Consider the following 27425-nt stretch of genomic DNA (forward strand, 5'->3'; position numbering starts at 1 on the left):
CGTTATAATCAAATGTTAAGTTTTATGTAACAGTATTTGCTATTCAATTGACAAGCTTCTCTTGTATACAAAGAGAAAGAAAAAACCCTGGCTTCTACTGAGAAATCTACTGTAAATCGAAGGCTGGTAGGTTTAAACAAGATAGTGAATATAAAATTACCATCAAAGATAAACCATAATCTTCAAAGTTGCAGCTGATTTCAAACATTCCTTTTGATAAATTCCTAGTACAGCATTTTTTTTGGAAGTATGAACACTCCAAATCTCCTCTATTTATAGGGAAGTTTCTAACAGGTTCAATTGGAGACATCAAAAACATTTTAAATAGACATCACAAGATGCATCTGTAGTTTAAAGGTCAAATTTATTAGGAGATTAAGAGATGTATTATACATGGACTATAAATATAGCACAGCTGACTTTATTCACAGTCAGACAGGCAATGCCAACCTATTTTGTAGACACCCTTGTTCTCTTGTTCCAAGAAAAGTTTGCACCATAAGACTTGGATTTAGGTTTTGGAATCTTCTTCTCTTCAACGTCATAGCTCCAGCCTGGAGGTTACGGGGGAAACGATGTGGGGAGAAAAGAAACAAAGAGAATTCTAAATATTCTCAGCATAAAATAGAGAGCAAATGCAACTTAAACCTTTTAACTTTAATATCTTTTCTCCATGTAGTCATCCACTAGTTTATTGCTTTGTAGTTAGCAGCAGAGAATACTAAAACGCCACAGATGTGACAAATGCCTGTTCTCTCAGTTGATAAGCCCTAACAATATTATGTACCTACATTTTCTTTACTCCTGCAAACTTGACAGTCATCAGTGAAAAAGCTCAACAGGGAATACTGACTGTCCTGCAAGTTCATGGCTCCACAACTCATCAGCACCACAGAAGCACAAAGGCTCTGTGTATGCTGGCACAGGAAATGAAAGTAAAGATAAAATAAAGGAAACATGGGAAAAATAACATACAGAAGATCAATGCCAAAGCTTGGGAAAGAATGGAGACCACGGAAAGGTACAGAAAAAAGAAAGGTTAGGAGGGCCAAAGAAAGGAATAGCAAAGAAAAAACTTAGATTCTAATTCTAAAAATTTAGAAAGTAGTTTAATACTTAACATTTTCATAAGAACATAAAAAAATAAGAGTAAAAGAAAAGGGAATGAAGTGATAGAAGACAAGTAAATTATGTGATAGTTAAGCAAGAGAAATGCTAAAAATTGTCAGAAAAGAGGAGGTGGAGACATTAGTGTTTATGTAAATCAAAATGCAAATTGGTTGCAGCCTCCAGGTGTCTGGAAAGTTGCCAGGGCAGCACTCAGTATGCCAAAGTTTTGTCTCTTTAGCTGCAACATTTCACTCAAAGTTGAGGTACCTGAGTTGAAGCTAGAAGTGGTTAAGTATGAAATTTTAACAGATACTAATAAGATGATACTTTTCTTCCTTAGTTTTAAAACAAAAACTTGGTAAGTCCTTAAAGGTTTAATATATATCTAAATTTTTACACTTAAGATGTTCACAGAAAACCCTCAAGATACATCTACACATCAGAATACGTTTTGTAAGATATACACGTTGTCATGTCACCGTGACTCAATTTTGTGTATTCACAAATGTCACACAAACATTTCCTTCATGTTTATTAGGCCGAACCAATATTAATTTCCAAGTTAACTATTCTCCACAAGAAATGCTGGAATAGAGGTTTTAAAAACATTATTTCCATCTGTGAGGGCACCAGCTTTTGCTTACTGTTCTGATTAAAAATACAAGCTTGAGTAAACGACCAGAACTAGATCCAGACTTTGGTACTGCAACATTCAGCATTGTAACGCCTAACTTTGAAGCACTTGGCTGCTGGGATGGAATCTACAGCCCCAAGTTTTGCTTTACTTTTTTATACACTAGACAGAGAGGAGCTGAGCACCTCCAATAGAGATTCACAACTGCCAGTACAATGACTTGGCCTGCCATAGCCATCCAAAATCCAAAAAGTTAGTTATATCCAACTTTGGATTGTAAGAGGCCACTATATGTGATAAAGTTTCACACTCTGGAACAGTCCCCTTGAGTTAAGCACCTTCAGTTGTTCATGACAGAGAGCAGAGGTCACCTTGTTACTCAAGATACATGTTTTTAGACAACTATCTCAGTGATGTCAGACAGGATAAAAAAAAAATTAGGTTGACAGGTTAAACTTCTAATTTCATCCTGTTACAAGTGTCTCCTCCTTACCTCGACTTAGACCATCCTCAGCTGTCATTATTTTACACAAATTACTCCTGTTACTGTATTCAGTGTTGTTATTCCTACACTAGAAAACATCAGATGGGGCAGGACGAAAGACAGCTTGCCTGAGGTTCCTGAAGTTCTTAGATGAGAAAGAACTTAAGTTTCTTAAGTTTCCCAATCCTATCAAAATACCTGCAATATCTAGGTTTTAGAGAGATTAAACTTGAGGTTTTTAAGGGATATTGTAATGGGCTGGTTCACCTGGAAAGGACAGAGAGGTAAATATTTGTGTTCCTAGACTTAGACACGTTTCAGTAACACCTCAGTTCAGAAGAAAAGTTCCATTGTAAATGAGTGCCTAAGCTTCTCATTTCTTTCTAAACACAGAACTCAATATTGTAAAATTTATAATTCCAGGTACATCTGATACAGAGGCTATTGCTACAGAAAATACTACGCACATATCATGTGTATAAAACTGAACCATCTTAAATAAAAATGGAGTGAGAATTTAGGCAAGCCAGTATGTGCAGAAAAGTTTGGTACATCTCATTTATGGTAAAATTAAGGGTGCAAGCTAAGGACTACTGAAGTAATAATACTAAGTCACAGCCTTAGTTTAATTGGTAGAATTTCTTTGTAGTTTTCCTGCACAACAGAGATTGATTACTAATTCAGTGAAGGCACGAACTTCCTAACCCTAATGATTCAAGTATTTTACTTGAATCTGCATTTTGAAAAGACAAAATACAACACATCTGAGAAGACGATATAAGTAGCTCATAATTATAGTGATTTATAGGGCAGGATTAAGTTTTTTTCTCTTATAGGCTGAATTTCACAAGAAATAGAAATAGCATGAACAATACAGAAGCATAAAGCAACACCAGATTCTCCTAAACTTCCTGTTTGTTCACAGAACATTACAAAATACTATTAATATTGCACATTAATTGGTATATCCAATGCAAATATGATGATCCTATTAATTTCCTGGTGAATACAATTTATTTTCAATTAAATTAAGACTGTTAAGTTGAAAAAAGATCCATTCAAAGAGGAACAGAGGAATTAAAGACTACACTTTAACATCAAAACATGCAAATAAACTGCACATTAAATGGTTTAGCTTCTTAATTGTATAAGGTAATGGACCTATCCTGTTTTTCAGGTGTACAAGACAAGCCATCTAACAACTCTGCACAATTTGGTCTGATCAAGAACTTTACTCTCTATTTACCTCAGACCAAATCATGTTGAAAGCTGTAGACCACAGGGAAGACTTCTGAAGAAGCTTACACTCCATGTGTATTGTTCCTGCTTTAACTCACTGCAATTAAACTTCCTGATATCCATGAGCACTAAGCATCAAGCCTAGCTCTTTAAGAAAAATTAAACTGATTTCAAAAAAGTAGCAAAAAAAAAAATCATACCAACACATAAAAGGACTGCTGAATATTCAAAAAGCTGAGATTATGAGTACTACTTGTGGTACCACAATTCTGTGAGAAAATACAAGCCTAAATAACCTCAGAAGTTTATACATACAGTCTTTCTGATACATCATTACCATTAAAATATTAAGTAATGATACTGGGTTTTCTACCATCCCTTTTCTCAAATATGAACAAACATCACATGTAAGTGTTTAGGCTTCAGTACTGTACTTGGGAAGAGCTGAAATAACTTCCTCAGTCTATGACTTCTCTTTGGGTCTGTGGCAGGGAAGGTGCTGATCTCCTCTCTTTGATGACCACCAACAGGACATGAGAAAATGGAATGAAGCTGCATCAGGGGAAGTTCAGGCTGGACATCTGGAAGAGTTTCTCCACTGAGAGGGTGGTCAGTCACTGGGACAAGCTCCCAGGGAAGCGGTCATGGCACAAATCTTGTCTGAGTTCAAGGAGTACCTGGACGATGCTCTTGGTCATACGGTTTAGTTTTAGGTGGTTCTGTGAGAAGCAGGGAGCTGGACTTGATATTTATGGGTACCTTACAACTCAAAATATTATGATTCTACAATAAATCCATTCTGTAACATGGCCAAAACTAAAGTCCAACATGCTTAAATGGTACTGACTTAATTTTAATTTTTCTGATTATCAAACATTTACAAGGATTCTGATTGTCTTTCCGCAACTAGAATTCAGATGCTTGTGTCAAGCCGTCAGGCAAAAATCCCACTGCCATGCTGCTCAGAACCGCAGCCTGGGATACTCTTAAAGACAAGGTATTAATTCTCCTCCAAGACTTGAGCAAGACTCAGTTCTCACTCAAAACACAGATACTTGCAAAAGCATTGCAAAAGTAATGTTAAGAGGCTGAAACACTTTTCCAGAAAGTGGAAGGTCTAAATTCAATGCCTTCAGCACACTCAGAAAAATCCCCTCCCTTCCCCCATTTTCTTCCTCCTCAAGTACAGCACTAGAGGTCTACCATTTTTGTGAAGCAGAAGGCAGGGACTTTATCCCGTACTTTTTCTGTTAATGCTTTGAGATCAAGATTGCCTACAGAAACTGAATCCCTCATACCTAATAGATATAATACGTACCATTTTTTTCAGCAAAGGCAATGGCATCTTCTTTAGTAGAGAAAGTAAGAACCATGTTGGATAAAGGATCAGCTCTGTAAGAAATCAAATGGCAAAAAGAAAATTGTTATATCTGATCTCAAGTTCTATATTACACAACTTTTTGTAGTACACCACCTCGCAAGCCATTCAAAACCCCTTTATTTTTATTTATTTCCAGGATTAACACTTTCAGAAGAGTATAATTCCACTCTCACAAGCCTGTTAAATTTCCCTCCCAATTCCTTGCAGAAATTGATGTTTTAAAAGTTTTTTGACAAACACATCTAACCACCTGGTGATGTTATAATAAGTGCTCTGAAACGATCTTTTTCATTTTTAAAGCTCTGTAGTCCATCTTTTTTTGAAGATTAGGAGGGTTAAGGCAATTTTAAACATTTTAAGGAGACAAGAAATATGCAGAGCACTAGGGGAAAAATAATCTTATACAGAAAAAAGCAGAATATCAAACTGAACAAAGAAGGAATTAATCAGAGACTGAAAGTACATAAAAAACCCTCAAGAGTTCAGCTTTAGCTGAAGTTACAACAAGCAGATTGCAGGCCATCACTGAAAAGAAAGATCAGAAATACAAACTGCTAGCTAACTAAACACAAAGTGTCTAGTTTTAGATGATCAGCAATTCCTTAACTGCATTTCTGAAAGGATTCAACAAGCAAAAATCTTTTTGAAACAAATTAAAATCTCAGTTAAAAAACCAAACTGCCTTATTTGTTGCTATAAAATCTCAATTTGAGAACAATGACAATGAAAAAAATAGCGTTTTAAAAATCAATCTACAAAGCTTTTAGAGAAATAAGATAGTGGCAGTAGAAACACAATGATTAGACAATGCTTCCCTGAGACAACGCTGCACATGAGCCTGGGAGACAACTTGGGAGACAAAACCAAATTGCAACAAACAATTGAAAGAGCTGCTTCTCAATCGTTTTCTCTTCAAAGCTAGAGGAGCAACTGAAGAGAAAAGCAACTAAAGATACACTGAACTTTCTACAATAAAGGGCAAAGCCTGTGACTGGGGGAGGGGGAGGGGAAGAGGGGGAATCTAGCTTCCAGCAAAGACAAAAATGTAATTTTATCTGATGTACTCTTGGAAAATGGAGCTCACTATATATCTGATATAAAAATCAGGATAAAGGCAGGAATTACACTTTCACAAGCCACTAAGATGGGCTCTCTTAAAGACATTTAAAGATTTCTCTTACAAAGGTAGCATGGAGAATTAGGAACTAAGAATTAGTCCATGGTGTGATCAGTGGAGAATCAAGTGACCCAAATACACCACAATATTGCAACAGCTTTTGCTTATCATTCTTCTCTTCTACAACTAGAGTTGGAAAAATCTCAACGCTACCAAGTTGGAAACAAAGAAGTTTAAGTCTGAAATGTTGTGACGGGCCACTCCCTGCTCAGTCCTGCAAGTTTGGTGAAAACTTCACAGGACAGAGGCAGCCTGGAAATGAGGATTGTGCAGAAAAGACTTGTTCTGTTGTCATGTGGAATAATCTTTCATACAATTTAAATACAGCTTTTTTATTTCTTTCCATAAATGAGCTATCCCTGTGTTTAAGTTGGTGATAATCTTTGAGTAAACTGGAGTTCAGGATGGCCAGTATGATGTTCTGGTTGTGTTGGCAACAGCAGTGCTGCAGGATTTCCTATGCCTGCCATAAAATGTCTTACCAGTCACTGCAAACTGGGATTCCACACTTCATTCTCTTATGAGAGCCTGTACAATGGAAACCATGCATTTCCCACATTGTTTTGTTTACACCTTTATATTAAAACATGCACTCAAGAACTATCCATAGGCATTCCTGTAAATCTCCCTATTAAAAAAAAACAACCATGGGTACATCTAAGTTAGATCTACAACTGGATAATTTTCACTGAAAAAGAAAAATAGTATTCAGGAAATAACAAATGCAATAAAAAGAATCAAACAAGACTGTAAAATGACAAAAATACAGCAAAGACCTACAGGTAAATATGTATATTGAGTTCAGTGCAAAGAGGATCTAATCCCTAGACCCTAAAGGGCTCTAATCCGCTTATCCCATTACATTATTCAAAAGTAAACAAGAAAACTTCTAAGAACTGTACTTTGCAGAAATTAAAACTGAAAAGAAGAAACACTTCTTTGGTATTTCTGGATGTTGAATGGTAATTTGAAATTATCAGAATATTCACTAATAGTTTTGAGAGAATTTATGAAAAAAACTCACAAACTCATTTAAAACCTTTGACCTAGTAGTGACAATTCTCACCACAGAATTTGCTGTTGACCTACCTGGAGCCTACATACATGGGAAATATCCCTTTCCCTATCCCAAAATAAAAACGCGTGCAGAGGTAGATTCATCCAAAATAGCCATTCGAGCTAAAATTCCCACAATAAACTCACTCTAGCACAATTTAATATACAGGCAAACCCTTAACACCATGGCTAATTTTTCTAGGTGGTTTATTTAGCACAAATGGTTGTGACCCTTGGAAAGGTTAAAAGCCATTTTTTTGGCTGAGATCATGCAAAATCCCACCCAGAAAATAATTTGTCTGTGGAGGTTAAAGTCAGCTAGAGTGCAAGGGGGAACTAGAAGAAATGTTAAATTTGACCTGAACTAAAGCAAGTGTTACTGGCACCTGCTACAGTATTATGATCTGTGCAGTGGTGTAAATAGACCATACATTGGTGGCGAGACACCTAGGGGGCACACAGACAGGAGGGAAAGGTGTATTGCTGGTCAGCTGTTCATCATCTAATTAATTTAGGTTCTGTGAAACAACCTGGTCACTACTTGCTAACTGCAGAAGGTACTTGCAGTAGTCAAGTCAATCAAGCCACACACATCTTAAATCATGGAAATCTTACTCTCTGTAATTTAAATATGCCCCATGATGTACTTAAGATGCAGTCACTGTTATACACTGGCTTTAAGTTTTAAAGCAGGTATTCTAACAGACTATTTTAATACAACTAATATTCTACCTCACATTTATTATTTTTTATCATCTAATGATAGCTGCACTTGGCTTCCATAGTGCTTTGCAATACCAATACAACCGAGATGTGTTTGATTTTTGTTTTTGTAGAATAACTATCATTTCTGAATATACCTCAATCAAGACAGTTTCAAATCAAAACTACAGTATTGCCAGGAGAACTGCTGGCATAGTCCTCAAAGTTTATGGGAATTCTAACCTCACTGTAAAATGTAGGTAGTATACTTATACAGGGGAAAAACAATCCAAAATTAGCTGCATCCAAGTAATATCTCCAAATTAGAGAATATTTAGCATATTTTTTCTGGATTTTGGCATATTTAAGAGTTTTTACTACTAATATTAGTAATATCGAAACAGTGAAATATTTTAAGTAGGTTTGCTGGGGCTTTTCAGATTAGTTATAGCTCCTCATTTCAGATCTTCAGAATATTTACAAAACTTTGAAAAAAAAAAATCCAGAAAGTAAATATCGTTATTTTATGTTTAACCAAATCTAAAAGACGCAACTGAGAGCTGAGAAGAGTTTACTGCTTCAGGTAACTAATAACCTTCTTTTCCTGATGCTGCCATACAGTAATACCACCACAGATGTAATCATTGAAACTTCTGGTTGGTAACACTTTTTTCAAACTATTCTAGATGATGTTGCAAGCTAAAATCTGTTATAAACGTAACAGATCATTAATCATAAAACTAACAAACCCAAACACTGTAAGCGCTGTTAAAACACAAGCAGATTTACAGGTAGAAAGGATATCTCAAACTTAAACTGACATGACTAGTAGGAGGCAAATATAGAAGAAAAGTATTTCCGAATTCAGTAACTACTCACGTAGATGCCCAGCCCATCAAAGGGTTCTCCCAGCGCTCTCTGTTATCAAATTCCATCTTCCATTTCTTTGTATTGTTAACGCCTGCCTGCATCGCATTACGTGCTGGAACAAAAATATGAACTTTTCTGGTTTTGATGTGCTCATCTGGAACACCAGTTAAAGCAGTGATATCCTAAGAAAAACACAATGGAACTTGTTAAAAAAGGGTTCACATAAAAGGCTTGTAAAATAATACTGCTTATGCTTTTCACATCATTTCATGCTTTATTTTTATTTTTCAAGCCACAGAAAATGAAAACAAAATGCAGTATGTTATGAGTCCAGTTGTATAAATGTGAAGCTGATACATGTCGGAGCTGCTATCATCCTGCTTCCCCTGGCTGAATGACATTTTGCATGGATCTGTTACCTGAACCAGCTTGTCTCCCAGCCACACAACTGCCAGTGCCAGAGGAGGGACAGATGTTCTCTCCCACCCTCTCACCACAGCTGCGAAGTCAGGACTGCTCCAACTTGCACCAACTACAGCAAATGTGGAAATTTATAAACTCTTCCTCCCTTAAAGAAAATACTAAAACACAGGCTGAAACATCAACAAATCCCAAAATTTTACATTACCATTGGGAGCCTAAACTTAACATGAACAGGAGTATTCACTGAAATCCGATTCAGCCAACTATGTGCTGCAGGGTAACTGCTTTCCCTTGGGCTTAAGTCTGTATATAATTGAGACACACCAACATCCATGTGGACTCAAGAAGCTATCCTTAGCATGAACAAATAGGTAGGAGGTTATCTTTTGCACAATAATCTATTGATTGTGTGAGACTTCAGAGAGCGGCTACTAGAATTCAGGTCTCTCATTTCTCTGACCACTAGTTATTACATATAACTGAGCCCCTTGTCATGTTTCAAGCTACGAATATCAGCTTTTGATAGTAAATTCTTCTGCCAATGTTCAAGATCAAGAGAGGAACATTTGGTAACGCTAACATTCTTCAGTATTTTTGTGAAAGACGAAAGGATTCAGGAGATTCCAACCTTCAAAGGAAAAAAAAAGGCTTGTAACATTGTATATAGTCAGTAGTAGGATGCCCTCCTCTACTACAGTTTGGTTTGTGAGACCGCAACAAATAAACCTAAAAAAGTAAAAAGCGAAGGATCACAAAACCAGCCTAAAATACTAACTGACTATTAAAGAATCGGATGAGGAAAAAACCTCACAAGAATTGCTATGAAAAATTACCCTCTGCAGCATCTGATATAATCAAAGTGATCTTTCTTGCTAAAAACTAAACAGTAATTACATAAAATTAACCTGTCAGTTCACCCTAGTAAAGAGTGACATCAAACATCAAACCCATCTCTAAGGATGCTAAACTACTCCTGTTCCTTACATACTTAAAAGGCCAGTGGGAGCTCCTTAATCACCCTCTCTGCCCTTCCCTCTCCTCCTCTCTCCAGGAGCAAATAGAAAACTGGAAGAAGTCCAAAAAGTGCAGCAGAACTTTGGGCTACCACAGTCATCTCACCAGTACTGTCATGACTTGAACTAGAAGGCAAACAAATTTAAATAGAACACTGTGGCTTCATATGTCTGTAGCTACTAATTTTATAGGATTTTGTTTTGTGGCAAACATAAAAGCTCTTGGTGCTGTCATCAAATCATCCTTTGAAATGACATGTCTCATTTTTCGTTTTACTTCAAAAAATTAATTTTGTGAGTTCATTCCCTCACAACTACACCAGGCAGCAAGTTTAAACCACTGGCTTTATTTGCAATTACAACAGTAGGGGAAACAAACAAACATGCACACTGATTTTCCAACTTCTGAAATTTCTACCCAGACTGACAAATGAAACTGTCAAAATATCTTAACCATGCCATTATAAATGCTTTCATTAGGACCAAGTAAGGTTTATTTTTCATATGAGTCAGCAACGATATGAAAAAGAAATACCACCAGTCACTGGAATGTTGCAACATGTATGTAAAACACCACCTGACAGACTGGCATTTCTGACTAGCGAAGCTTAAACCACAGTTTTAGATGGAAATAGCTTGAAGTTTTCTTATTTGAATTGGCAAAGTGCTTTGTTTAACAAAAAGGTTTTTTTACCAGCAGTAAGTTTGGTGGGTGTTCCAGCTTGCCTGTTTATAGGAACAGGCTACTATATTAGTCCTAATTTCTGTATTTAAAAGACATGCCTATCAAGAAAATATAAGAATGTTCACAAAATATGTCTTTTTTCACCTGTGAAATAAACTGATACACACAAAAATTCTGGGTTTGTTATCATCAAATGCGTCCAAATATGCAAGCTTCAAAATAGCTCAAAACTATAATTTACTTTAAAATTATTATTACTATTATTCTCAGCACCTCATACACCCATTATTAATCTTATGCTTCAGATTTAGTGTTTTTTGAATTGTTTCAGAATTATCTAGAATTAAAATAAGATACTATGTTAAATAACACCACAGACACATTCAATTTCCTCCTTTGAAGCCTTCACACCAAAGAATCATAAAAATACTACACATTAGTGCATACAGAACACAATCTAAACAGTGTTAAAAATCAGCAAGTGCTATATTTATGAGATAACTATAGCAAAGAAATGCCTAGACTTGTTCATCTGGATGAAAATAAAACCGAAATCCCAGACAAACCTTAAGTCCCCTTCAAGCCATGTTTCTTTTGGCACTCAGTTGGCTCCAAATCAAAGTTATTTCACTAATAATATAGGATTCCTCCCCCAAAACATCTTTTCAAGGTTAAAACTAAAACCTGCCTACTTCATGAAACTAAAGTATCTAAATGGTGTTGCTCTTCATATTTTGATTCATTATAGCTAAAGTTTCCATGCCTTCTGGGAATCTAGCAATTGTTTATTGATATCTTCCCCATTTTAAAGCTGGCAATTGAACAGACAGTTGTTAGGACAATGAGTTTCTGGTTTCTGAAGCCCACGTTGTCCTGACATAAAATCACTGGTTTTGCTTGCTGTAGACATGTAAGGTACTGTAGCATAGCTGAGCTGTTGCCAAAGATATGGAATAAAAAGGCTTGGCATCTATCACATACTTGACACCTAAAGAGCACAGAAGCTCTAAAATTCCTATTCCCCGTAGGCGCACTCTTAGTCTAGACAAACTGATTTCTCACACTTTTAAAATGCATTACAACACTCTATTGTGATCATTTCATCCACACAGCTCCAGCTAGTGACAGAAGAACCTGTCCTTTAAGCGACATTTCAATGGGCTAAAGCTCCCGCTCCAAGATGCCATTAAAACAATATAATACTTGAAAAGAACTATGCTGCACTGGGTTGAGCTCTCTACTGTGTCTTCAGTGCTTTGTTCTGAGTTCAAGTTCTCATTGAAACTACCTGTGAACCAACTTTCCAAAACACAGATGTTTTTTGACAGCTAGTTTCACATTACTATCTCTCTTCTTTTTGAAGTGTTCCTTACTGAATTTTGCTATATTAGCATATTATTAGTGAGGTGTTCAGCATTCAAAATAATAAGGTGACAATATCGAAGACTTGAGATTTGAACTGCACAGGTTTGGTTTACAAAAAAATTAATAACCCCGCTTCATGTTTTTAACATAGCCTATTATCTAAAAGGTGCATTCTGGCATTGTTTTCCTTAGTATAGATAGGTTTGGTGGGCTTTTGTTTGTTTGTGGGTTTTGGGGGGTTTTGTTTGTTTGTTTTTAATTTAAAAAAAGAATAAAATATTCATTTTGAGGCATTTCGGCTCTTCTAAGAATAAGCTAAGAGGGACAAAATTCACTTTATTTAAAACAGTAGAAATCACATAAAATTGCTTACAAATGAAGATGAGGTTTTTTCTTTATTATAACTTACGCCACTTAAGAACACTTGTCCTGGCAGGAAGGCTGGTAAAGCTGTTCATTAAAGAGTATTAAGAAACGATACATATGCTGTACAGCAGGGAGAAAAACTGGTTCACAGAGGCAGCATCAGCTGAAGCAGGATTCGGCATGAAGATAACTTCTAAAAGAAATAAGAATTTCCTTAAGTACCTGCTAAAAGCACAAATTCCGAAGAGGACAAGAAATGGAACTTTATAATTCAAGGGAAAGAGATAAAAAGCTTGAAAGTATCTCTGAAAACAAGTGGTTTTTAATAGATGGGTCAGGTGTACATAAAGGTATCATGTTTCTCCTATGACATTTCTTTCCATGCATAGACAAAAACTGTACATAACCACTATCAACTATCTACTGTTTAACACCCCCACCCTTTTTTTTTTTAATAAGGGAAAGAGGGAACAAGCAATGGGAAGTTGATGTCAAAACACAGAAAAACCTCCCAGCAAGCTTCCAGCAACCACCCAGGATTTTGAGTCTTGCTAGCCCCTCTCTTTTCAATACCAGAATTTCACACATTTCAATGACCATTATGACTTCAAAGAATCAAATTTTCATCATTGTCCGTCATCTGCCGGTTGATTTGTATAAAGGAGTTCTTCTGCATGCAATCCAGACAAAGGGCTCCTTACTTTCGTGGCTATATATCAAGTTTAAAAGTTCTGTTTGTGACAGTTGTGTCTGTGGTAAATTAGGGTAACACTGAAGGAGTGCAGCTGCTCTGCAGGAACCTCCTTTTTGGCATCATTTCACTTAAATAAAAACTGAATAATTAGCTTCTGCCTTTATTAAACCGCAAAAATGCCACTGGCCTTAGTAATTACTTCCGGTTGCCCCACCTACTTAACCTCAATAGTTTACACTTGTTAGAAAGGAGGGAAAGTAAAAGTTTTCTGTACTTTATAGGAGTTTACAATAGTTTGCTCTCTTCCCCACCCCCAACATGTTTTACCAGACTAAGTGCATAAAGTTTTGCTATAAATTCATGTTGCAATACACTTTCTTTAGGAGCTGTTATATCAAAGTACAGAACATGTTGCATAATACCCACAAAATAGCTGCTGTGAAAAGGAGCTTTTTTATTTAGCATGCTCAGCTGCTTAGCTTGTAAGTCAGGATGAGAACATTTATGTTTCTACACTTCAATACAGTATTTTTGAAACAAATGTGAGAGAACAGAATCCACTATGCAAATTGTAACTGGAAAAATGGAGCAGAATGAACTAAACATGGTCAGACAACATTTATCTAACAGCTATAGACATAACAAGGGGCAAAAAGCATATTTGCCCTTAGGAAACTCTGTATCACACAGAGTAGTTTTCTTTCAGGCTTCACCATCGTTTTGCATTATCACAGTGATCTGTGAACAACATGGTGTTACTTGTAACATGTTCTTCCATCTAATCATCTTGCAAAATGATTAATATAGAAGTTGAGAAAATTGGTGATAAAGATCTGTATTTTAAAAAAGAAAACCTAACATTATACACATAAAGCAGGATTCAATAATAATAATTGCATGAAAGCTTCTATTTAAAAAAAAAAAATCTCTTTCCATAGGCAGTTCTGCAGAAAACATGAAAGAGAAACTGGATATGGAGAAAGGATATGCTGAAAAGTGAGTCTAACAGAAGCAGAAATTGTCACACTACTGGAATGAACATAAGTACTTTATAGTCAACTGACTGCCATTATGCAAAGGAGGTGTTGGGATCCAGAACAGTTCAACATTTGCAAGTGCTGCAAGCCTCAGCAAACTGCTCACCAGCTTGTATTTCACAGCTGAAGAGATACTACTCTAACAGCAAGGAGGGCCAAGCATTTTCTGTTGTCACAAAACTTCCTTGAGAACTTCCCACTGCACAAAGGCTCACTCCACTTTCCCAATATTTTGCATGCCCAATATTACTCCATGCTGCTTGTATTAGATACTACAAACACAGTATTATGACAAATCCTACACACTTGAATTTATTCAAAGAGAATATGATGAAAGAGTAAACGGGAACACTTGACTGGACTTCTAAAAATCCTAAGTGCTCTCTATAAGCTGGAACACAACTTCACATTAGTAAGTAGAAAACTTCCTCCTCACTAACCCTTCTTTCACATCTTAAAACACTTTACTTACAGTCTGCATTACATTTCCAAAATTTGTATTCACATTCTTCTCCTGCAATAATACTAAAAACAAAACAAAAATTCCCAGATTTTGCAACTCTCAGTGCCCCAACAAGCCTCAAAACAGAGAGGCATTTTGCTTGACAAACAGGTTAAAAGTACCTATAATTCAGCCTGCATTCTTGATGGACAGGTAAGCAAGATTTTAGAAATTTAAAAACGAAACATTCGAAAAACATTAGCCCCACTTTCAGCACAGACAGATATTTCATGCTTAGTTTAGTTTTCCCGCCAAGAAAGAATCAAAGAGCAAGACAAAATGATTATTTAATTATTAATAATGTATTTTTTCCTTAGCTTTGTAAATGTCTGGGTAAATATCATGAAATTAATGAGAAGGGGAATCCAATATCTGGATTTAAAAAAAGATTGATGTTGCTACTAGCAGCCATCAGAGACTTCAATGTGGTCATTACATTCTTCAAACTAAGGAAATTATAAACAGCGTGCTTATCTTCAACAGGGTGGAAAAAAGACTGAATTACAGCAGATCTTGTAAACTACTTTTTCTTGTAATGCAGCAGGATTTAGAGAACATACTTTCTTGAACTCATTCAAAGTATATGTAAGCAAATCTTCTGCTTCCAAACACTAGTGCCTGGTGGATTTTTATTACCTGCATGGCATTTAAAAATACAGAGTTTTCTACAGCACACAACTTCCGAGTATTCTACTAGAATTTAACAATCCTCAGATTAGAAAACACGCAAAAAATTAAATAGTTAAGAATAAGACAACAGCAAAGTTCTTAAGCCATAAAGTTTCAAATAAAATGAGTCTTAGTTTAGCTGCATTTAGAAAAAGAAAGGATAACTGAACAACCGGAATAATCTGATTCCTCTTAGAATAATTTACAGTTATGGCAACATTCTACTGCTTTACGATCATAAGCAACTCTTGCAACAGATACTATTTCTCAGTTGGAAAACAAAAATAACAGGCAAGGAGGAGCTTTAAATGAAAGAAGACGGAAGTATTACCAGCTAGATCCCACCTGGAATAGACAGCATTGTATTGATTTCCCTGATTAGTTCAATTTTGTATATACTATTAAATAAATAGTATACTGCAGTTCACTTGTAGTTCAGTGATGGTACATTCTTTCAGATAAAATTTATTCAGTTTGCTGGTTTGATTATTTATGCTATAGTCCCAGTATACGTCACAATGAGCAGACTGGCTTGCAAAGCTACACATAATATTTCAAGAATATCCTGGTGAATTATACATTAAAGATGACTCTTGAGCTTACAGTCCATAAACTGTAGTTTTGATCATGGACACCTAAAGCCCCAACCAGGAACTGAGGGTAGGGTCTTTCATAACTTAAGTGAGAGCCAAAACACAGGTGACTCTTGCACAGTGGAGATAATTTCTGTAATTTTTGTGTGTTTCTGATGATATTTTAGTAAAGTTCTTATTTTTAATGTTCAGTTACCTCTATCTATAGAATAAATCATAAGCATAAGACTTAAATGAATTTTATAAAGGTACTGTTTTCCAGGAATTCTGTCAGGAACAAGAAAATTAACAGTTCTGATCTGCTTTATGCCTGTTTGAAAAGCTTACAAAGCTTCCTTTAAAGTACTGATTGAGAAATTTTCCAAATACAGCCCAGCTAGAGTACCCAAATACTGGCACCACTTCTTTCATCAATTTCATCACCTTCAGCCTTTGGAGGGGAAGAGGTCTCATCTGTGTTAAAAGTGTGTCCCAGTGCCTTTTCTCAGTTTTATGGCAAACTCCCTTATCAGTTCAAGCTGCAGAAGACCCAAGGGAGGATGACATCCAGAACCTAGCAGAGAACTGGGACACTACTTACACAGAAGTAGTACAATTGCTGCCGTGAAGCAGGAGTACCTTGGCCAATTCATACCCTAATCTGGACAAAATCTGAGCTGTTGAGTTCAAATTTGAGTGTATGGCAAAGTCTTTAGACTTGATAACTACAGTAAGATTTCCTATAATGAAGTTGTAAGAAAGATGATCACTGCAGTACGCGAAACATCCTTTGTAGATTCAGTTTTAGCTAGCTAACAATCTCCCTGGGCTGGTGGCTAGACCAAAGCATACTTTTTAGAAAATTTCATTATCATGCATTCTGTGTTCTTTTCCTTTCACTACCCAACTATCTCTAATGGTAGCAGTGGAACACCATTTAACTTTAAAGGTTAAAATTGAACAAATTATTTAGGCTTTTTGTTTATTAAAAATATATTCATCAAAGGTGGGAGTGAAAAAAAAAAGGCAAAACGTAGTCTTTTAAACTTTAACTTGGCACTAGCACATGGTTCGCTACTAAGAACAATGAGAAAACCTGAGTTCATGTAAACCACTGCCTGCCTTCATTCTGATGCATGTTCTCTATTCTTTACATCTCCTTTGGAAAGAAAGTGGTTTCTGTAACACATCTTTGCCACATCGTAACAAGTGGTGTGACACATAGGGGAGAAAATCAGAAGCAAATCCCCAATCAAGAAATGCAAATTTAGAGCAAAATCCCTGTTGGTACATGCTTTTTAAAAGAAAAGTTGTATTTAAGAAATTACAAGGAAGCCAGACCTGTTAAAAGCTGTCTCTTACCCTAATGCAAGATGTAATGCTTCTATGTAATATGCATGGACTTTAAAAGTTGAAAGCAAGTGCTAAATAGTGTACGTAATTTCCATACACAGCAGGTAGTGAAACAAGAAAAGAACTGACACAGTTACCCTCGTTAAAGAGATGCACAATAGAGAACTGTTCTGCAGCATTAGCATACCGAAGGTCTATGCATCAGGGATGTTGCGGCCCTGATGCGGCTATTAACAGCTTAAACGTCCACTGTATTTTGTTAATTAGTGCATACAGCTTTTAAGCTTTAACTGTGTTTTAGAAGGTTCTGTTCTAACAGTAATACAGTCATTATTCCCTGGTGGGTATCGGAAGGGTTGATGGGACTTGAACTGTTTCAACGTCACCAATAAAATACACAGCTTAATACCACTGGACAAAAACGTATTCTTCAAATTTACCTATAGGGTTAGTGAAAAGGGCAGCTTTCTACAATCTCTTTCTAAAAAGCTGAATCATAACTAGAGTATACTGGTGTTACTTCACAAACTGTTTTTAGCTTGTTCTGTCTACAAGTCTGTTTATAATTCGTGCTTTGGCCTTTATATGCTTGGTCTTTAAGGTTATAGGACAGAAATCATAATCTTCTACTTCATCATACAATAGAGAGAAATCCATCACCAATTAAATTCAGTAATTCAACTTGATACACTACATCCTTTCTTTCAGTTTCATATTATTGTTGGGAAAAAAATTCAAAGTAGACTACAATGTACAATTATGTTTACTAAACAGTGATAAAGAAGTAAGAACTTGTATGGGAAACAGACATAACAGAAAAAGATATTCAACTTCTGACTTATTAGAGAACGAGAATTAATTTACTCAAGAATGCTTTCAAATGGAGCAGACATGGAAACAAAAATGTGGTTCTAAGAAAATGCACCTAAGAAAAAGTACAAATCAGAAAATAAAGAACAAAATAATATTAGAAAAGTTTCTGGCTTAACATGCTACTCAGCAAAATCTTTAAAATACATGACTTATGATGATGATGATGATGATGATGTTGGCCTATGTATAAAAATAGTTATTTATTTTTAAACATGAACACATGTACATCTATAAAATAAATCTGTAAGGAAAAACTATACACTTCTTCAGATGTTTGTAATCAGAATTATCATACCCTTATTTTTTAAAAAACTTCTGCAACATAATTATAAGATCTTTAAAAAATACTGTATATGATACGTCTTATTAATATTTTGTATAAATCATGTACAGTTCAACTTCTCACTTGTTAACCCAGTTTCCAGGCTAACAGGTAAAACGAGAAAAGTTATTACCCCATCAAGCAACGATTTTCTTTTGCACTAAACATAAGCCAATGGGCTTTATGGAATGAATAGAACTGAGTATGCCAAAAAGATACACAGAGATCGAGCAGCTTCCTTACAGTGCATGCTTCACAACACAAAGATTAAATTGCATATTAAAGCTCTGGACCTGAACATCAGATGCACACTCCATGGTTCATGCCCTCATTTAGCACAGGTTAACATTCCTAATTTGAGAAAGCAGCCACGAAAGTAACTCAAAGATACCTCATAAACAAGCCATCAAGAACTGGAAGAGCAACTAGTTCCATTTCATCATTGATGTTCTAAGTAGAAAGAGGTAGTACTGAAGAAGCACCAAGCTCTCTTGCAGCATGACCAAGATTTTCAAGGATTCTTGCAGGCTCACTGGGCTTTCCAGACAAGGAAAGCTTTCCCTTTTGTTAGCTAGGCTAAAGTTTGTGTCTTAAGTGTACCACTTACATATACTACAAAACTGCAGAAAGACACATTTGACTGAACAGAAAAGCAAGCATGCTACAAGGAATTGTTTATTCACTATTCCTGACAGGACAAGAAGAATTCATGTCATCTACAGAAATGTTTCATAACAGAGTACACTAACACGGGTGTACTAGAAAAGGTTCAGATAACGGTAGCTTTACGAGAACATGAAAATACTATCTAGTCTTTAAAAAGAAAAACTACTAAACAAAACTGCTCAAAAAAACCCAACAATGGCTTACTTTTATTCTTTATAGCAGATCAGAAACACTGCTTGAAAATTCAGACTTACAAAATCAAACAAGGATTTGCATGTTGAATAACCCTTTGGAAACCAGACAAACTAAACATGGCACAACGACACTCCTTTAATCTGTTCTGAGCAGCCATCATAGCAAGCTCTTCAAATCCAGTATTCTTTGATACAAAATTAAATACAGTGTAATGAAACAACAACAAAAAAATTGCCTGCATATCTTTCAAATAGACACATTCTTTGACCCAGTGCTCCAGACTAAAGCCTTGGAATTTTTGCGCAAGATCACTGCACGAAGGAAGCCCAGACAAAACAGACACTGGAGATGTTGGAAGGTTGTGTAACCTTAATCGCAGACACTCCTCCGTCCAATGCCCAGCAGCGATAACACTACCATGTACCAGAAGAAAAGGTTCTCAGACAAAGAAATCCCTCCAAATTTACCTCATCCTCAAACCAAAATAAACGCACATAGGAATGAGAGCTCTCATTGACAAAGCTATGTATCACTTTATACGAGGTTCTGAGCTACTTGCAAAACACGTAGTTTGATAAACTGAAAAAATTATCAAAAGCTAAAATTTAATAATATAGCAATATTTATTGCTCTTAAAAGACAGATAAAGGTGGTGGCAATTTCTTTACTTGGACTGTCAGAGTACGGAAAGCTTCTTTATCATGAAGAGTAACTGTTGCCTTCAGACATTCTTACAGAAAGCTGTTTATTGGTATCAAGCCAACTGGGTTTTCTAAACCATGGAACTACAAATGCTTACAAAACCAAGTTGTAGCAAGCAGCACAGGCTGCATTGAGCTAGGATATACTCCATCTGAAGAGGGATTTAACTGCCAAACAGCAAAATATAGTGAATTTGCAGTCCTGAAAGTGTGGACATAGGTAGATAATCTGTTACTTACAGACACACCTACACCTGAACTTGTACTGTACTTAAGATCAAATGCAACTACCAGTTAAAACTATAAAGAAGAAACTGCCAAATTATTTAAATGAAAATTTTAAAAACCACTGCTCAGAAATAAATATATGCTCTGGCAGAACAGTGTGGTGTATATGAAGTGAGGAAGATTATCACCATCACCAAAACCATTAAAACCTTTAAATATTAATTTTCACAGTAGTTGCTTGACAAATTTATCCAAGACAGTTTTTTCCTCCAGACAGCAGTATTTCGTAGTCTTTGTGGGGTGGAGAGGGGGCGGTAGGAAGTGGAACAATAAAAAAGTACAAAAGAACTTTTTAATATATGTTTTGCAGCAAAAATGCAGATTCCCAAATAAACTATCAGTGACCACACAAAGTACAGCTCTTTAAGTTTTTTACTCTATTCAAGTTTCTAATTTAAATAAACTTTTATTAAAGTAGGTATATATGTATTTGTACTTGCAAATTGGTACATTTGTATTTCCATATTGGTACTTTGCATCCTTTGAATATGCGACTCCCTATCACAGAGCAATACACACAAGACACAGAAAGTTTTTTAGGTTACACTCCTCATCTGAAGAGGAATGCTGCCCTGAACTGAACCATTTATGGTAACCAGTTCAATAAACACTGCAGCTATAGTGGGTTAAATAAAGAAAATATTATTCTAAATTCTTTTATCCCATTAAGTTACTTTAGGAACAGCTTAAACTCACCCTCGAGGAATAGCCCACAAGGGGTTAACAGAATTTTGAAAAACCAAAACACAGAACATCTACTGTATCCTTATTATCTAACACAGTGGTAACACTTTGAGAATTCTTGGCTGAAGAGTAGTTCCAAGAAAAGGAAATCTAGTAAGCCTGTCTTTAATAAACGCATACTTTGCCAAGTGTTTCTCTTCACTGAGTTGCAAAACCAGCTCCTTATATAGAGTCTTCAAATGCAATGTCACACTGTCTCACACATAATTTTATGACACATTATTGCTTTGCTTTTTGGAGTAAAGTATAATATATACTCTGAGTTCTTGGGAAAGGCTGCTAGCAACAATGACACTTTAAAAAGCATGATACAGCTTGATTCGCTATGTCCTTCGTTTCACAGCACTGTAGACTATCAGATTGAGATTTGAAGAAGTTTCATCATTCCAGGCTATTCTTCATCTGTTTGCTTATTTTATTTTGAACTTCAGCATTACCACTGTTTATTATAGTGAAGCCTATGCTTCTCTAATCAAACAGAAATTACACAATTTCACAAATTTCTAAACCTAGCCAAAGTTGGGATTTGGATGAAGGTGAACAAACTATGACTCAATATTGAAAACACCGTGTGATGTCTGCTAATAACACAGTCTTCTAGAAAAAATGGACTGGAGTCTTTCTGCAACTTTTCTGCTGAAAAGGTTCATGTTCTGAGAATCTTATTAATATACTGCTACTTCTGGATTATCCAGTAGTAAACACAGACTCTAACTGCTACCTCTGGACAGCCAAGATGAAGCTCCCACAATTCTTGATACCAGCTTCACAATAGTTCTTAGAGTCACAGAATCATTTAAGTTAGAAAAAGATCCTTAAAATCACAGAGTCCAACCATAACCTCTGACTGTCCAGTCTACCACCAAACCATGCCCCTTAACAGCATGTCTACAAGTCTTTTACATACCTCTAGGGATGGTGACTCAATCACTTCCCTGGGCAGTCTGTTTCAAAGTCTGGCCACGCTTTCTGTAAAGAATTTTTTCCTAATATTCAACCAATTTCCTCTCTTCCTATCACTTGTTACTTGGGAGAAGAGACCAACACTCTCCATGCTACAACCTCCTTTCAGGTAGTTGTAGAGACCCCTCTACCTCCCCTCAGTTGTAGAGACCCCTCCCCTCAGCCTCCTTTTCTCCAGATTAAACAGCCCCAGCTCCCTCAGCTGCCCCTCATCAGACTTGTGCTCCAGACTCTTCACCAGCTTCACTGTCCTTCTCTGCACTCTCTCCAGCACCTCAATGTCTTTTTTGTAGTGAGGGGCCCAAAACTGAACACAGGATTCGAGGTACATCCTCACCAGTGCTGAGTATAGGGGATGAGTTCTGACACAAGCCAGGATGCTGTTGGCCTTTTTGGCCACCTGGGCACACTGCTGGCTCATGTTCAGCTGCTGTCAATCAACACCCCCAGATCTCTCTCTGCCAAGCAGCTTTCCAGCCACTCTTCCCCGAGCCTGTAGCGCTGCCTGGGGTTGTTGTGACCGAAGTGCACTTGGCCTTGTTAAACGTCATACAATCAGCCTCAGCCCAATGATCCAGCTGGTCCAGATCCCTCTGTATGGGCTTCCTACCCTCCCGCAGATCAACACTCCCATCCAACTTGGTGTTGTCTGCAAACTTACTGAGGGTGCACTCAATCCCCTCATCCAGATCATTGATAAAGAGATTAAACAGAACTGGCCCCAACACTGAGCCCCGGGGAACACCAACCATGACCAGATGCCAACTGGATTTGACTCCATTCACCACAGCTCTTTGGGCCTGGCCATCCAGCCAGTTCTTTTCCCAGTGAGAAGTGCACCCATCTAAGCCATGAGGTGTCAGCTTCTCCAGGAGAATGCTGCGGGAAATGGTGTCAAAGGCTTTGCTAACGTCTAGGCAAACAAAAACCACAGCCTTTCCTTCATCCACTAAGTCCACTTATTAACTCTGCCTTGGCCTAGGCTGCTGCAGCATACAGCATTTACCACTCCTCTTGAACGTTACATGAAAAGCACGAACTGCTCATCCTCAAAAAGGGCTTCAGATTTTCTGTGCCCAATTTGCTCTATGCAAGTTACCTTTAGTGAGTTATGCAGGGTTTGTCTACAATCAGAAGGAAGCTGGCCCTCTGCTGAGGGTTCAGAACTGAGACTTCTGAAGCATTACTGAAGAAAAGGTTAATTAACAGTATAGACAAAACAAAACAATTTCAGGACAGTAGCTGAAATGTCAATAGCATCACTGTAGTTAGCCTGTCAAGCTTCTAATAGAGTACATTCCTACGTGTTCTCAAAATGCTGCAAAAACTGCTTTAGTACCATTTGAATTGCACTTGACAGTACTGCTCTTGAATGCTTAACTCTGTGTAGCAACTCATGCTATTTTAGCTTGGCCTGACACAGAATAAAAACATCTGTGAGATGGCTGCAACTAAAAGCTGACCCTTAACCACAGTTCCACAGTGATACTAGTGTCTCCCCAGTGACTAAACCCTACAACTACTCTTGCAATAATTTTTGCTTTGAGCTACAGCATATGCATTATCAGTGGAACATCCTACTTTATTGATGCAAAGTATATTTTCTGGCAGTTGTTCTGATTTTGAAATGTTTGCAATATTGGTATCATTTAACCACTACAAAAGTCCTTTTATTGGTAAATATCTGGGAGTACCTTTCAATTGCAGAGAGCAACTTTCACAAAAGTGCCCAGCCTACAAAAGTTCCAGGCTAGACAACCACAATGCAGCGTTACCAGCACTGACTGGGAAGTCTGCTTAAAGCACACATGCTGAACTGCGTGACTTTTAGCTACAACAAACAGTACTGATGCACCCTACAACTGAAACAAATCGCCATAATTTAAAACAGCTCGAACCCCCACTTTAGGTGAAACCATTGAAGCTTTTCATGATGATGGAAGTGATGTTGTTCCATATGCACAAACAGTTAAATCATTTGGAACATTACCTGAGAGAGATTTCCTGCAGACAGCCTTTGTCCTCTATAGCCCAAATTTCCTAATGCAAGAAGGGTCTTGAGAGACTACTTTTCACAGAGCTATTTGTCCAGACTCTTGGAATATGACCTAATTGGTGGCTAGAGATTCACAATGTGATGCAAGAACTATATTTCTGCTTACCTTTTTTTCATTTTGTATGTTATTTTCTTCAGATTTAACTGTTCATGAAAAGTTATTCTATTCCATATTCACTAAAACCAGTCAGTAACTGAGAGAAAGATATGATTTCTTGGATGTGTTCTATAAAAGCTGAGCATTTAATTTATTTTATATTTAAGAGTGCTTTTTTTTTTCTAATACGAAAAATGAATGTTGTCTAAACTACTGTATTTTATACTATTTCATCAGAACTCATTTATCTGTTGTATTCAACAAATGATGGGCTGCAGTAAGAAGGTGACTGACTACTGCTTAATAATTCAATGTCAGGATGCTCTTACCCATTCTATTTCATTAGTGTTTCCCAAGACAGTTAATATTTTAATACCTACGTAATCAAATGGGACTCTAGGTAATTTAAAGGAATCCCTGTTGATCAAGTTCCAGCATATGCATGTACACATAGAAATACAAGCTCTACAAAACCACTGGAAATATACAGATTAATTCAACTACAACATGCAGTTAAAAGTTTTCAATAACCACACTGTTACTCTACTAGCCTTGTAAACATGAACTTACAGAAGAGTTCAGTTTCAAAATAAGTTGCAAAAGGATTAAGGTAAACAAGAATAACCATATCTCATTTCCCACCTGTTCTTGGTGCTTCTTTCAGATATGTATGTAAAAATCACCCATAAGGTGATGCCAGTTTGTTTATTTGTTTGTTTTAAAGCAAGACAAAGCCAACAAATTCAACAAAACATGATTTCTAACAATAAGATGCATATATCTGGCACTAAGACAAGGGGAGATGTCTTTTTTAATTAAAAGTTAAGCATCAGCTTCTGGAATACAGTTTAGCTACAACTTGCATGGAAATAACAGGTTTATTATGCTTAGTAACATTACATGAATTTTCTGTTTTCTAAATAATGTGTTAAATTACTTTTAATGGGTTGTAATTAATCCTACTTAAAATTAGGAAATATACTGCAACAATCTAAAATAAGTTAATACAGGTTTAACAGGTGTTTAGAGAACATCTAACCCTAAAGAGAGTCAAAAACCACATCAAGCCTCTTTGTAAAGACTTTTCTTGCTAATGGGATATAAATTTTTGCCCATTAATAGAACACCATTTATTTGATATTTTATGGCAATACAGAAACCTCTCCAAAAACTTTTTAAAGATTTTCAAAACGGTGTTCTAATTTTCTATCATTTTGTTTCAGGCCCTACAATAATCTGGGGGGAAAAAGAAAAAACACAAAAAATAACAAAACATTTGTGTATCTAGAATGCGCATCTACATGCACACAATATTGTAGGAAAATACTACTCAGTCTGACATGGAAGTTAATACTTGAAACAACCAAGCATAAAATAATCATTTAGATACATTATATGTATCAAAATTAAACAAAGTTATTCAGTGGTTGCTACTATGAGATCTCAAAAAAACCCCCCAGTAACTATGATTAGAGTCTTCAAGTTGATAAAAACATATAATTACATTTGAAATAACCACTTCACTCACAATTCATTTACAGTAAGAGAAAAGAACAGTTGTATTTCAAATTATTATCACTTTAGCTCAACTGGAAATATAAACTGTCATCACTAGACAGGCTAGCACACAATCCTAACTTAGGATAATGTACATTTAAATACAAAATAGAAGATAGAAGAGTATTTATTCTATGGATCTGTCTTTGCACTGTAGTCTCTTTCAGCTCTACATATCCATCACGCAAGGCCACAATAAGGAAATGTAATACTGTAAATTCAGGCATTTTAAACTCTATTTAGGTTTGGTTGGTTGTTTTTTTTTTTTTTTTTGTTTGTTTGTTTTTTAATGTTAAAAAACGGTGCTACAATAATCACATGCAACTCATCATTTGCTTTGGGAACTGTAGGTCCATCAACTTGGTGAATCTTATTTACATAGTACATAAAATGAAATATCCTGAATCCAAAATTATGCAAAGCAAATACAGTGTAATTTTTTCAATGATTTTTAAACATCAAATTATACTGCTACTTCTTAAAATTCATAATGAAGTCTACAAAATAAATGATTTTTTTATCTGTTAGTAGATTATTATTGCTACATCTGTATTACAAAGCACGAGAAAAAAAGACCATAAAGAGTCATTATAGTAGGTGCATTTTTTTTCCAATAGCCTGTTAAACTTCAGCTGTCTCAACTTGTAGTTATCATTACAAATATTCAATTTATAAATACAAATTCCAAATATTTGTTAAGTAGTTCAAATACCTTCAGGAATACAAAAAATTACATACTATACAAACTGTCTAGTACATACGATGGGAATTTTTTTCCTGAAGATGCAAAAGCGATATGAAAACCAATGAAAAGCATGCTTCTCTTGTGACGCATTCGCCCCCAGAAGTCTTACAAAAATTATACTATCGAATAATGTAAACATAAGTGTCAGGTTGCATCTAGAGTAACAGACCACACATTATGGAAGAACTTACAACAAAAGATTGCCAAATTTCTGATCTGCTACTGATTAGCAGAAGAATGTTCTGCATTTGTTCCTAGTTGTAATCTAACCTTCATGCATATTCAAAAACTAGAGTATATGCGCATAGTAACAATAATCTTGCATGATGGTTCTTTACACACTTTCTTTAGTAGTAGGAGTCCTAATGAAGAAAATTTCAGGAAGCTGGCAAATCTTGTCTGTTTTCATTACACAGAAACTATACCCAGATTTCAACATGAACAAACTTCTTATAAATTACAGCTCATACTGATCCTTGGCTATAACATAATAATAAAAAGGTACTCCTCATTTTAAATTGCTTAACACTTTGAATGCCACAGTTCCTACACATACTTCTTTACTAATGTTCCCCTTTTAAAAATGTATGAAGGATTGTTGCTTTGTAGTTCACATTCATATGGCTTTCCTAGAAGAACAGAGAATACCATACTGAATGCCTATTGTGCAGAAATAACCTTGAAGGCTGTATCATAGCAGTATGCAGCAGAAAACCCTTACCAACTTTTCATCAACTGTGATGAGTTGCGTGTCTCGAGTTTGGTCCTGTGCCAGCCGCCATGTGGAAGTGCTCAGTGACCTGCAGTGCAAGACTTGAAGTTAAAAAATGATTCATGCAATGAGAAAATAGAGGCAGACAAATCTTACATAAACAAGTTACTTTAA

At 36.1% G+C, this 27425-nt stretch overlaps 1 protein-coding gene across 1 annotated transcript in view; it reads right to left on the minus strand.

The window, feature by feature from the left end:
* Nucleotides 1-345: 345 nt before the first annotated feature.
* Nucleotides 346-27425, minus strand: part of NDUFS4 (NADH:ubiquinone oxidoreductase subunit S4) — a 47327-nt gene continuing 20247 nt past the window's right edge. The window contains exons 2-5 of the mRNA XM_065861082.2: nt 27261-27339; nt 8663-8835; nt 4786-4859; nt 346-554 (exon numbers count right to left, since the gene is read on the minus strand). Coding sequence (XP_065717154.1) covers nt 451-554; nt 4786-4859; nt 8663-8835; nt 27261-27339 — 430 coding nt within the window. The 3' untranslated portion in view covers nt 346-450. The remainder of the gene's footprint in view (nt 555-4785; nt 4860-8662; nt 8836-27260; nt 27340-27425) is intronic.

Source organism: Patagioenas fasciata, chromosome Z, assembly GCF_037038585.1.
Source record: "Patagioenas fasciata isolate bPatFas1 chromosome Z, bPatFas1.hap1, whole genome shotgun sequence".
NCBI lineage: Eukaryota > Metazoa > Chordata > Aves > Columbiformes > Columbidae > Patagioenas > Patagioenas fasciata.